This window comes from Malaclemys terrapin, chromosome 25, assembly GCF_027887155.1.
Source record: "Malaclemys terrapin pileata isolate rMalTer1 chromosome 25, rMalTer1.hap1, whole genome shotgun sequence".
Taxonomy (NCBI): Eukaryota; Metazoa; Chordata; order Testudines; family Emydidae; genus Malaclemys; species Malaclemys terrapin.
The window spans coordinates 2,610,233-2,623,704 of record NC_071529.1 but is presented as its reverse complement, the minus strand read 5'-3'; the positions used below and the strand labels follow the sequence as shown (position 1 = coordinate 2,623,704).

Below are 13,472 nucleotides of genomic sequence, written 5' to 3'. Positions count from 1 at the left end.
GTCACCATGGGCGTGGCCGGGGTGGGCGAGCCAAGTCTGCTCCTTTTGCTGCCCATTGAGCCCGGTTGGCAGCCCCAGAGTGCTGTGCACCTTCGGGGGGCACCACACAAGCCAAGGGCAAATCCCCTACCTGGCGTGGCGGGGTCCCCGTCGAACTCCCCCACGGCCACTGAGTACCCTGCAGAGAGAGGGAGCAGGGTTAACCCTTTGAACGCCCCTGCCCGCCGCACGTGCCCAGGGCAGAACAACCGGCACCCGGGGGAAGGAGATGCCAGTGGTTAGAGCGGGGGGGGGGGGGAGGGAGAGGCAGGGAGCCAGGACTCCTGGGTTCTGTCCTCAGCTCAGCAGAGAAGCGGGGGGCTGGGAGCCAGGACTCCTGGGTTCTCACCCCGGCTCTGGAGGGGAGTGGGGTCTAGTGGGGTAGAGAAGGGGTGGGGGCTGGGAGCCAGGACTCCTGGGTTCTCTCCCCAGCTCTGGAGGGAAGTGGGGTCTGGTGGTTAGACTGGGGGCAGTGTGGACTTGAATACTGTGTACAGATGTGGTCTCCTCATCTCAAAAAAGATATACTGGCACTAGAAAAGGGCAACTAAAACGATTAGGGGTTTGGAATTGGTCCCATATGAGGAGAGATTAAAGAGGCTAGGAATTTTCAGCTTGGAAAAGAGGAGACTAAGGGGGGATATGATAGAGGTATATAAAATCATGAGTGATGTGGAGAAAGTGGATAAGGAAAAGTTATTTACTTATTCCCATAATACAAGAACTAGGGGTCACCAAATGAAATGAATGGGCAGCAGGTTTAAAACAAATGAAGGGAAGTTCTTCTTCACACAGCGCACAGTCAACCTGTGGAACTCCTTGCCTGAGGAGGTTGTGAAGGCTAGGACTATAACAGCGTTTAAAAGAGAACTGGATAAATTCATGGTGGTTAGGTCCATTAATGGCTATTAGCCAGGATGGGTAAGGAATGGTGTCCCTAGCCTCTGTTTGTCAGAGGGTGGAGATGGATGGCAGGAGAGAGATCACTTGATCATTGCCTGTTAGGTTCACTCCCTCTGGGGCACCTGGCACTGGCCACTGTCAGTAGACAGGATACTGGGCTAGATGGACCTTTGGTCTGACCCAGTCTGGCCGTTCTTATGTTCTTATGACTCTGCCAGTGCCCTGCTGGCACCGGGGACAGCCATCTCTCCCGTGCCCAGCCACGAGGTGGGCAGGTTGCTGGGAGAGGCTGCGCTCACCTCTGTAGGCGTCATCATAATCCATGTACATGTCTTCTGTGACCTGCTCCGGGGCCACGGACCAGAGCAGGGCGCTGCTGGGGACTTGGGACACGACTGCCGACAGATTGACCGAGTAGATCAGCCCTGGGGGAACATCCAGGGCCGCCCATGAGTCAGTGCCAGGGGCCCTGCTCGGAGCAGGCAGGGGCTAGGCATGGTGAGAGAGGGAGGGTGCCCCTGTCCAACATGGCCATCCTGCACCCCCACCCCACAGTACCCCCTTCGCCAGCCTCACGTGCTAGCTCCTGGGGGTCCCCACGAGGGGGCAGTGCCATGGGCAGCTCCCTGCCTGAGAGGGATGCTCCATGCTACAGACCCGGGGGGGCAGCCTCTGCCAGCCACAATGGGACACCACGGACAGGTTGGGCCTGGGGCTGTGGATCAGGCAGGGTCAGTTCCAGCCCCCTGGCCCCTGGGCACAGACAGGCGCGGTGCCCCCAGCACAGCTGAGGGGGGGGAGCCCTGGGGTGCGTTCATGGCTCCACTGGAAGTGTCGTAGGCAATGGCAGCCATGCCAAGGGGCACTGGGCTCCCCCTCCCCCCACAGTCCCCAGAGTCCCCCAGAAACCAGAGCCCTTACCCACAAAGTAGTATCCTCCCGGGGCACCCAGCACCAGCCTGCCAGCCTGCAAGGGAACAGGACAGGCCTGAGTGAGAGCCCTGCCCGGAGACACCCCCATGAGCACGTGCACACCCCCAGGCACGCACAGCCCCCCCCACGGGCGGGCACACACCCCCAGGCACACACAGCCCCCCCACGGGCACGCGCACACCCCCAGGCACACGCAGCCCCCCACGGGCGGGCACACACAAGCCCAACGGGCACACACAGCCCCCCCACAGGCACCTCCCCCATGGGCACATGTGCACACACCTCCATGGGCACATACACTCATGGGCACACGCCTACACACACAGGCACTCCCCCAAGACCCCCACCACCATGGACATCTGCAGACATGGGTGCCCCCGGGCTGTACTCACGTGGGTGATGGTGGCGCTGAAGCCCACCTCGCAGTACCGCTTGTCGTTGACTGTGTAGAGAGGCACAAGGCAGCGTTAGCGCCATGCTCCTGGGGCAGTGGGGCTGAGGGATTTTGGGGGGTCGCCCCTGCGGAGTTTGGCTGTGATCTTCGCCGGGCAGAGCCAGACTTCCAGGCCGGACCAGCACCCACTCATCTGCCCCCAGGCAGCGGGATGCCAGACAGCGCAGGGCTCTGCCTCTCTGAGGGGCTGCTCGGAGCTGGCAGCTCCGGTGTCCATCCGTGGGTCAGTGCCCCGCAGCCAGCCTGCTCAGCAGGGAGTGAGCTGCTGGGCCCACGGGGCAGCCGGACGCCTGGGTTTGGCCTTCCCGGGGTGAATCTAGGGCCCAAAGGCCTGGGCAGAGATCTCCCTGCGTGGGGCCCCAAGGGGCACACGGGCTGAGTGTGCTGCGGGCATGGAGGGACTGGGAGTGAGGCCTGAAACAGACAACAGTGAACACGGGAGAGGGGCCCCCCAGATGCCCCCAGTGCCCCTCTGCCCCAGGATCCAGCCACTGCGCCTCACGGGGTCTCCAGTGAGCTCCCTGGCCTCGGCACCACAAGGGGAGTTGTGTCCAGTGGGCGCTGAGAGTGATAGGCTGGCCCTGGGCACTCTGGGCCTCAGTTTTCCAGTCTGTATAAGAGAGTGGGGCTACTTCACTGCAAAGGGGCTGAGGGCTCGGCCGGGAAGGTTGGTGCTGACCCAAGCCACGTGGGAGGGATGTGGGCACCTGCGCATGGGGGCGAGGGATGGTGGGGCTCCTCCCAGCAGGGAGCTCTGAGTGTCCGCACGAGAGGAGCAGCAGCATCGGCCTTGGGCCTGGCCCCCCCGGGGATGAGCAGCAGGTGGGGGGGGGACCGGCACCGAGGGGGGGGAGTCGGGGCAGGGAGCTGGCATGGCTGTAGGGGAATGGGGGGTAAGCGTCCAAGCCAGATGCCCCCCCCCACCCCCGGCCCTGCTCCACGTGCTCAGCCCGGCCGCTGCTGTTCGTGCCCCCGTCTGCTCTGCTCGGAGGTCGGGGGGGGGCTGATGGCGGGGTGTCCCCCCCCCCCGAGTTCCACTAAGGCGGGTGATGGGACGGGGGGTATCTGTGCTGCTGCCTCTTGGGGCTGGAGCTGCTTGGGTCCGTCCCCCCCCACACACACACCCTCCAGGTCACTTCCCTACCTGGGCTGTGCTGAGGCACCAGGACCTTTCGAGCAGGGAAAGTGACCTGGCTGCAGGGACCCCTGACAGCTCCTTGCTCCCCCTCCAGTCCCCTATGGCTGCGCGGGGCAGTGTGGGGGACGCAGGGGTTAGGGGCAAAGGGGGCACAGGAGGGGGCAGGTGTTGGGGTGCAGGAGGAGGGCAGAGGTTGGGGTGAGGGCGCATGCACAGTGCAGGGTTAGGGGCTCAGGAGGGAGGTACAGGGGGTAGGAGTGAAGGGGTGCAGGGATTGGGGCACAGGAGGGGGCAGAGGTTGGGCATGAAGGGGGTGCAGGGATTGGGGCACAGGAGGGGGCAGAGGTTGGGCATGAAGGGGGTGCAGGGATTGGGGCACAGGAGGGGGCAGAGGTTGGGCATGAAGGGGGTGCAGGGATTGGGGCACAGGAGGGGGCAGAGGTTGGGCATGAAGGGGGTGCAGGGATTGGGGCACAGGAGGGGGCAGAGGTTGGGCATGAAGGGGGTGTAGGGATTGGGGTGCAGGAGCAGAAGCAGGTGGGGGCAAAGGGGGCACAGTGCATGGGTTAGGGGAGGAAGCGGGGGAGCCTCGGGAACTCATGGAGGCCAGGGGCAATGGGGGAATGCCTTGCTCACACTGGCCAGGGACACCAAAATGCAAGTTCACCCAGGGTGCCATTTTCCCTGAGGCAATGGGGGCCTGGAGCTGGCGTGGCTGTGGAGGAGGGGGCATCGGGGGCAGGGAACTGGCGTGGCTGCGGGGGGGATGGGTGCAGGGAGCCGGAGACGGGGGCATCAGGGGCAGGGAGCTGGCGTGACTGCAGGGGAGGGAGCGTTGGGGGCAGGGAACTGGCGTGGCTGCGGGGCGGCAGGGAGCCGGCATGGCTGTGGAGGAGGGGGCATCGGGGGCAGGGAACCGGCTTGGCCACAGGGGTGGGGAGGAGCGTCGCTCACTGTTGCGCCTGTTCTCGTATATGGCATCCATGTGGTGGCAGCGGCAGGGTGCGTATTCGGCGAAGCGGCTCAGGCCATCGGTGGCCACGAAGCAGGTGCCCACGGGTGTCTGGGTAGCCTGGGCCTCGCCGTCGAAGGCATTCCAGTGCTGCAGGGGGGCGCAGGCCTGGCAGGACGACCGGACACTCAGCGCCACCCACTGCAGCCGGGATCCAAGCTCTCCTGCCCCTCGCCCGGCCAGGCCCAGCTCCCCGCTGCAGTGCCTGGAACCTCCCGTCACTGGGCTGGGCTCCCCCTGCCGCCCCCCCGCTCCCCCGGTGTCCATCCAACCCACAACAATCCACCAGAGCCAACATCTCCATCTCGTCTCCCCAAGGGCAGGACAGATCCGGCACTGAAATGCAGCTGCTTCTGGGGCAGAGCATGGCAGCGGGTTAACAAGACACAGCGACTGAGAGCCCCAGGAGAAGAACTGGACCCCTCTGCTCCGGGGAGCCATGGGCAGCCAGGGCCCCAGCCGAGCACCTCATCTCAGCGCCTCCCCTCCTGTCCGGTCCGGGACAGGGTCGCTCCCTGCCCTCTGGGACACCCCCAAGGGTCTCCCGCCCAGCGCGACCCTGCATAGCTCCCCGATTTGGCCAATCGCCAGGCAGTTGCCAGGATGCGTGGGCCAGTCAGGGGCACGGGCTGCGCCTGGGGCACTCACCACAACGTTGCCGTCCCAGCTGCTCACGGACGCCCCGAACCACTGGTGAGACTTGTAGGTCTTCACCTGGAGGAATCCCATGCTCTGGGCCTGGTCCCCTGGGGGCACGGGCAGGTCAGCACAGGCAGGAGTGTAACTGTGGGAAAACACCCGGGATCCCCCCACGGGATCCCCAACCCGCCCCACCTGACCCCGGGGTCCCCTCCCCCCTAATCCACAACCGACTGAACCCCTCCAACCCGCACCTCACCCCGATCCAAAACCCACCTCAACCACCCTGCACCCACCCCGCCCCCACCTCACCCCGGGGTCCCTACTCCCCCCAATCCACAACCCACCGAACCCCCCAACCCCAGCCTCACCCCTGGGTCCCTCCCCCTCCCCAATCAACAGCCCGCCCCACCCACCTCCACCTCACCCCACGGTCCCTACCCCCTGATCTAAATCCCACCCCCCCACCCTACCCCCACCTCACCCCAGAGTCCCTACCCCCAATCCAAAACCCACCTCACCCACCCTGTCCCCACCTCACCCCACGGTCCCTACCCCCTGATCTAAATCCCACCCCCCCCACCCTACCCCCACCTCACCCCAGAGTCCCTACCCCCAATCCAAAACCCACCTCAACCAGCCCGCCCCCACCTCACCCCAGAATCCCTACCCCCAATCCAAAACCCACCTCAACCACTCCACCCCTACCTCACCCGAGGGTCCCTACCCCCCTAATCCACAACCCACCTCAACCACCTCACCCTGGGGTCATTACTCCCCAATCCAAAACCCACTTCACCGACCCTGCCTCCACCCCTAATCAACAACCCACCGAATCCTCTCTAACCTCCACCAAACCCCAGAGTCACTACCCCCGCCCGATCCAAAACCCACCTCACCCACCTCAGGGTTTCTACCCCTCCCTGATCCACAGCCGACCCCATCCACCTCCACCTCACCCTGGGGTCCCTACCCCCCGATTCAAAACCCACCTCACCCCCCATGCTCCCACCTCACCCCAGGGTCCCTACCCCTCTGATCCACAACCTACCCCTCCAATCCACAACCCACCCCACCCGTCCCAATCTCACCCCGGGGTCCCTAGCCCCCTGATCCAAAACCCACCCCCACCTCAACCCGAGGTTCCTACCTCCCGATCCAAAACCCGCCTCACCCAGCCCGTACCCACATCATCCTGGGGTCCGTACCCGCCCCCCCGAGCCCCACCTTCCCCCCAGCCCCCTCTGTCCCACAGTAGCTAATGGCCCCTGTTTACCCCAAGCTGCCCCCTCTGGCTCACTCACCTTTGGGATCAAACTCTATGATGCTGCAGGGGGTCCCGCCGGGTGCCCAGGGGCACAAGTACACGGCTCCGGCCTCCACCACGCCAGGCTGCGAGGTGTTGGCCCGGGGTGCACCCACCACCACACTCATGCTATGGGCACAGAGGGAGGCTGTCAGGGCAGGGCCCCGGCATGGTTGGGAGCACAATGTCTCTGGGGTGCCAGCTGGCCCAGCTCCTCATCCTGCAGCCCGCCCCCCACCTAGATCCCGGCACCTTTGGTCTCAGAGCCCCACGGAGTCCTGTCGCCCCCCACTGCAATGCAGCCCCCTCTGGGATGGGACTTGGTTGCTGTTCGACAGAGCAATGCAGCGCCACCTGGTGGTTGGGACGGGAAGGGGACAGCTTCAGACAATCGGGGGATGAAGGGCATTGGCAATGGGGCCCAGGCCCAGCTCCTCAGAGGGACTGAGCCAGCCAGAAGTCAGGGGCCTAAGCCACTGGGTCTGTTTCTGCAGCAGCATCTGGGCAATGCCCACAGGTGCCTGGCACAGATGCTGCAGGGGCCCTGCCCGTCTGCCCCCTCTGCTCCCCCCCGCGCCCGGGCAGAGAGTCAGCCCAACGCTTCACTCCACTGCAGCCCCAGTGCTGTCCTCTCCTGCCGTCCCCCACTGCACCCCCGAGAAAGGGGGCTGGGCCATCACCTCCCCCACCGGGGGCACTAGCTTAGCAGCCCCCATGGTGGATGGAGCCAGGAGCGCTGGCTTTACCCCAAGCCCGGCCTCCTGGTGCTGGCTGAGAGCCCCAGAGGGCTGGTGGGGCCAAGCCATTCGTAGTGTCACCTGTTGGATTATCCCACCTGCCCCGTCACCCCCTCACGGCGTGGGTGGAGCCCCAGAGCCGAGCCAGCTTCTGTCACCTCCCAGGAGTCTCCTTGGCCCCTGGGATGACGTGACCCCCCGATCTCCCCATCGGCGCCCCAGGGCTGGGAACAGCCCCAGGGACACCTGACACCTCCCTGCTGGGCCACTGCACTGCTCTGAGCCCAGCCCTGCGCCTGCCGGGACCTTGTCAGCAGTGTCGTGGCAGGGGGCTTAGTGTTAGACACGTGTACGCACACACACACCCCATGTGTGCACACATCACATGCACACATATGCACATGTGCGCGCAAACACACACAGAGGCAGCAGCGCTGCTGGGCCACACTGGTGTAGGTCTTTGTGTAGGAGAATTTCACAGCCCTGAAAGGCAGGCGAAACCCATGGGGGGGAAGGGAGGCAGTCTGGGGGGGCTGGTCTGTGCACTTGCAGTTTGCCAGCTTGCTGGGGAAGGCTGGAGCATGGGGGAGGGGGAGTGTGGACATGATCCTGGGGGGCAGAGCATTGGGGCCAGTCCAGCGTGCCGGGGAGGGGAGCGAGAGATCGAACTCGTTTTCCCCTTAGACCTGCTTCCCAGGGATCTTACCGGCCAACTCCCTGAGTTTGCTAAAGTGCCCTCTGAAATCCATTGTCTTGATTGTGCTGTTTGCCTCCTGCCCGGCTCTGAAGGGAACTAGGCACCTCGGCACCCCAGGTGCCTTCCGCCTTCAAACTCACCCGCATCCCACTCGAACCCACGACAGCCTCTGCCCTGGTCACTTCCTCCCCGTTCTGAACTAAAAACTTGTCTCCAATACAATCCAGCCCACCCCCATGCTCACTCCCCACCCCAACCCTGACCCCCACCCCCACCTTCCACCCCGACCCACCCTCACCCTCCACCCCAACCCCACCCCCATGCTCACTCCCCACCCCAACCCTGACCCCCACCTTCCACCCCGACCCGACCCTCACCCTCATCCTCCACCCCAACCCCACCCCCACTCCCATGTTCACTCCCCACCCCAACCCTGCCCCCCACCTTCCACCCCGACCTACCCTCACCCTCATCCTCCACCCCAACCCCACCCCCACTCCCATGCTCACTCCCCACCCCAACCCTGACCCCCACCCCCACCTTCCACCCCGACCCACCCTCACCCTCCACCTCCACCCCAACCCCACCCCCACTCCCATGTTCACTCCCCACCCCAACCCTGACCCCCACCTTCCACCCCGACCTACCCTCACCCTCATCCCTCCACCCCAACCCCACCCCCACTCCCATGCTCACTCCCCACCCCAACCCTGACCCCCACCCCCACCTTCCACCCCGACCCACCCTCACCCTCCACCCCAACCCCACCCCCATGCTCACTCCCCACCGCAACCCTGACCCCCACCTTCCACCCCGACCCGACCCTCACCCTCATCCTCCACCCCAACCCCACCCCCACTCCCATGCTCACTCCCCACCCCAACCCTGACCCCCACCCCCACCTTCCACCCCGACCCACCCTCACCCTCCACCTCCACCCCAACCCCACCCCCATGCTCACTCCCCACCCCAACCCTGACCCCCACCCCCACCTTCCACCCCGACCCACCCTCACCCTCCACCTCCACCCCAACCCCACCCCCATGCTCACTCCCCACCCCAACCCTGACCCCCACCTCCACCTTCCACCCCGACCCGACCCTCACCCTCCATCCCAACCCCACCCCCATGCTCACTCCCCACCCCAACCCTGACCCCCGCCTTCCACCCCGACCCAACCCTCACCCTCATCCTCCACCCCAACCCCACCCCCACTCCCATGCTCACTCCCCACCCCAACCCTGACCCCCACCCCCACCTTCCACCCCGACCCACCCTCACCCTCCACCCCAACCCCACCCCCATGCTCACTCCCCACCCCAACCCTGACCCCCACCCCCACCTTCCACCCCGACCTACCCTCACCCTCCACCCCAACCCCACCCCCATGCTCACTCCCCACCCCAACCCTGACCCCCACCCTCACCCTCACCCTCCACCCTAACCCCACCGCCATGCTCACTCCCACCCCAACCCCGACCCCCACTTTCCACCCCAACCTCACCCTCACCCCACTCCCCACCCCAACCTCACCCCCATGCTCACTCCCGACCCCAAGCCCCCATCACCTACCTGCCCTTACTGCCCTGGAAGAAGTCCATGGCGAAGCCGAAGTAGCTGTGGTTGGGCCCAGCGTAGATGGTGGGACGGTCCGAGTGCAAGTTGAAGGCCCGCACTGGCCACGGCCCTGGGGGAGCCAGCAGCACCTGGACCCAGCACCAGAGCCAGAGGGGAGGCAGCGGCAGCCACAGTCCCTGAGCTCCAGCCATCGTCCTGGCGTTCCTCCTCCTCTGCCTGGCAGGGATCGAATGCTCCAGGCAGGCCACTGCGAACAGCCCAGCCTGGCTGACGTGCTTCCGCCCCGTCAGCCCCGGCCACCAGCAGGTCCTTATCAGAGGGGATGCAGCCACTTCCAGTGGGTCTTGGGCTCAGCCGGAGCTGCCCAGAGGGGCTGGGGAGAGCTCCCACCTGAGAGGGGAGCTGCACAGCTCCAGCCCTGCCAAGGCCCAGGGGGTGGGATTGGGTGGAAAGGCCCAATGGCTTAGAGAGGAGACCAATGAGAGGACATGATATGAGTCCAGGGGACAGGAAGAAATTTCCTGGTGCAAGTGCTGGAGGAACCAACTAGGGGCAGAGCTTTTCTTGACCTGCTGCTCACAAACAGGGAAGAATTAGTAGGGGAAGCAAAAGTGGATGGGAACCTGGGAGGCAGTGACCATGAGATGGTCGAGTTCAGGATCCTGACACAAGGAAGAAAGGAGAGCAGCAGAATACGGACCCTGGACTTCAGAAAAGCAGACTTTGACTCCCTCAGGGAACTGATGGGCAGGATCCCCTGGGAGAATAACATGAGGGGGAAAGGAGTCCAGGAGAGCTGGCTGTATTTTAAAGAATCCTTATTGCGGTTGCAGGAACAAACCATCCCGATGTGTAGAAAGAATAGTAAATATGGCAGGTGACCAGCTTGGCTTAACAGTGAAATCCTTGCTGATCTTAAGCACAAAAAAGAAGCTTACAAGAAGTGGAAGATTGGACAAATGACCAGGGAGGAGTATAAAAATATTGCTCAGGTATGCAGGAGTGAAATCAGGAAGGCCAAATCACACTTGGAGTTGCAGCTAGCAAGAGATGTTAAGAGTAACAAGAAGGGTTTCTTCAGGTATGTTAGCAACAAGAAGAAAGTCAAGGAAAGTGTGGGCCCCTTACTGAATGAGGGAGGCAACCTAGTGACAGAGGATGTGGAAAAAGCTAATGTACTCAATGCTTTTTTTGCCTCTGTCTTCACAAACAAGGTCAGCTCCCAGACTGCTGCACTGGGCAGCACAGCATGGGGAGAAGGTGACCAGCCCTCTGTGGAGAAAGAAGTGGTTCGGGACTATTTAGAAAAGCTGGACGAGCACAAGTCCATGAGGCCGGATGCGATGCATCCGAGGGTGCTAAAGGAGTTGGCGGATGTGATTGCAGAGCCATTGGCCATTATCTTTGAAAACTCATGGCGATCGGGGGAGGTCCCAGATGACTGAAAAAGGCTAATGTAGTGCCCATCTTTAAAAAAGGGAAGGAGGAGGATCCGGGGAACTACAGGCCAGTCAGCCTCACCTCAGTCCCTGGAAAAATCATGGAGCAGGTGTGACGAAGTGGGGGGTTTTCTTGTTTTCTGTGGAGTTTCAATGGTTTGCATGCGGAGGGGGTGGGACCCAGTTTCCCTGGGTGTTACTGGTTTAATGAGGTGAGGGGAGAGGGAGTGTGTTTTGCAGAGGACCAGACAGAGGACTCGGGGCCCCAGCCGATGGCCGGGAGGATGGATACCCCAGCGACCGGTGACCTGGCAACCCGGAGGCCCAGCTGAGGAGATGCAGCTGGTTCTGGCCAGTGGGCGGACAATGGGCTGCAGAGTGAGGACCCAGTGACCTAACCAGCTGGTTCCAGCCAGAGGACAAAAGCGAGGAGAGGAGGCCCCGGTTTACAACCCTGTTTATCTGGAGAGAAGACAATGGACAGAGGCAGGACCTGGGGCCGGTGATCTCAGATGCCCAGCTGGGAGCAGGGGGGCTCTGGGCTGGAGAGGGGGAGCAGGCAGAGCCCACCTGGATGCAGAGAGACTGGGATGTGCTGGGCTGAGGGAGGCCAGGCCTGAGGCCCTGAGAGTTTCCTGTGCTGTGTTCAATAAACCCTCCTGTTTCATGCTGGCTAAGAGTCACTCTGGTCTAGGGAACAGGGGGGACATCAACCCCTTCGGGGGTGGAGTCCCTGGGGGTCCAGAGCGAGTGGACTCCCCGAGGGGGCCCACGGCGAGAAACAGGTGTGCTAGGGCTCCGAGAGGTGCAGATCCAGAAGGTGGAGGGGCCTGACCCCGAGAGAGAGTGGACCCCCGAGAAGGGCTGTCTCACTAAAAGGGGGTCCTAGAGTGGGCACGATCTGTGAGTCCATGACAGCAGGTCCTCAAGGAATCAATTCTGGAGCACTTAGAGGAGAGGAAAGTGATCAGGAACAGTCAGCATGGATTCACCAAGGGCAAGTCATGCCTAACTAACCTAATTGCCTTCTATGAGGAGATAACTGGATCTGTGGATGAGGGGAAAGCAGTGGATGTGTTATTTCTTGACTTTAGCAATGCTTTTGACATGGTCTCCCACAGTATTCTTGCCGGCATGTTAAAGTATGGGCTGGATGAATGGACTATACAGTGGATAAAAAGAAGGCTAGATCGTCGGGCTCAACGGGTAGTGATCAATGGCTCCATTTCTAGTTGGCAGCTGGTTTCAAGCGGAGTGCCCCAAGGGTCGGTTCTGGAGCCGGTTTTGTTCAATATCTTCATTAATGATCTGGAGGATGGCGTGGACTGCACTCTCAGCAAGTTTGCCGATGACACTAAACTGGGAGGAGTGGTAGATATGCTGGAGGGTAGGGATAGGATACAGAGGGACCTAGACAAAATAGAGGATTGAGCCAAAAGAAACCTGATGAGGTTCAACAAGGACAAGTGCAGAGTCTTGCACTTAGGACGGAAGAATCCTATTCACTGTTACAGACTAGGGACCGAGTGGCTAGGCAGCAGTTCTGAAGAAAAGGACCTAGGGGTTACAGTGGAGAGAAGCTGGATATGAGTCAACAGTGTGCCCTTGTTGCCAAGAAGGCTAAGGGCATTTTGGGCTGTATAAGTAGGGGCATTGCCAGCAGATCGAGGGACGTGATCATTCCCCTCTATTCGACATTGGTGAGGCCTCATCCGGAGTACTGTGTCTGGTCTTGGGCACTACACTACAGGAAGGATGTGGAAAAATTGGAAAGAGTCCAGCGGAGGGCAACAAAAATGATTAGGGGGCTGGAGCACATAACTTATGAGGAGAGGCTGAGGGAACTGAGATTGTTTAGTCTGCAGAAGAGAAGAATGAGGGGGGATTTGATAGCAGTTTCCAACTACCTGAAAGGGGGTTCCAAAGAGGATGGATCTAGACTGATCTCAGTGGTGGTAGATGACAGAACAAGGAGTAATGGTCTCAAGTTGCAGTGGAGGAGGTCTAGGTTGGATATTAGGAAACACTATTTCACTGGGAGGGTGGTGAAGCACTGGAATGGGTTACCTAGAGAGGTGGCTTGACAAAGCCCTGTCTGGGATGATTTAGTTGGGGATTGGTCCTGCTTTGAGCAGGGGGTTGGACTAGATACCTCCTGAGGTCCTTTCCAACCCTGATGTTCTATGATTCAAGTGAAATTACAAGTGGGGAAATACACAACATGTCATTAGCCTGTGGATGTGGTTGTGGCCAAGAACCTAACACGATTCAGAAAGGGACTGGCCATTTCTATAGGAAACAGGCAGATTCATAGCTGGCCTCATTAGTGCTAACAGTCACTGGACTGTGGAGGTGAATCCTGCTGCAGGGTTAAGCCAATCTCTGCCCGTCAAAGCCTAGGCTGAGGCCGGGGGTGATCATCACACAGCTGACACTGCAGTGTTCCTGCCCCTTCCTCTGCAGCAGCTGGTGCTGCCCGTGTCAGAGCCAGGGCACGGGGCCAGATGGACCCACAACATGGAGGTGGCGTCCCCGGGGCTTTCTCACCCCTTCCTGGCCAGAAGTGTCCCACTGGGCTGCCTGCTGCCCTTCCTCAG

General features: G+C 61.8%; 1 protein-coding gene across 2 annotated transcripts in view; it reads right to left on the bottom strand.

The window, feature by feature from the left end:
* Window positions 1-9,628, bottom strand: part of ITGA2B (integrin subunit alpha 2b) — a 43,693-nt gene extending 34,065 nt beyond the window's left edge. For both annotated transcript variants that reach the window (XM_054014732.1, XM_054014733.1), the window contains exons 1-8: window positions 9,431-9,628; window positions 6,423-6,553; window positions 5,128-5,225; window positions 4,422-4,587; window positions 2,268-2,317; window positions 1,864-1,909; window positions 1,242-1,367; window positions 131-178 (exon numbers count right to left, since the gene is read on the bottom strand). In XM_054014732.1, coding sequence (XP_053870707.1) covers window positions 131-178; window positions 1,242-1,367; window positions 1,864-1,909; window positions 2,268-2,317; window positions 4,422-4,587; window positions 5,128-5,225; window positions 6,423-6,553; window positions 9,431-9,627 — 862 coding nt within the window. In that variant the 5' untranslated portion in view covers window position 9,628. The remainder of the gene's footprint in view (window positions 1-130; window positions 179-1,241; window positions 1,368-1,863; window positions 1,910-2,267; window positions 2,318-4,421; window positions 4,588-5,127; window positions 5,226-6,422; window positions 6,554-9,430) is intronic.
* Between the last annotated feature and the right edge of the window lie 3,844 nt (window positions 9,629-13,472).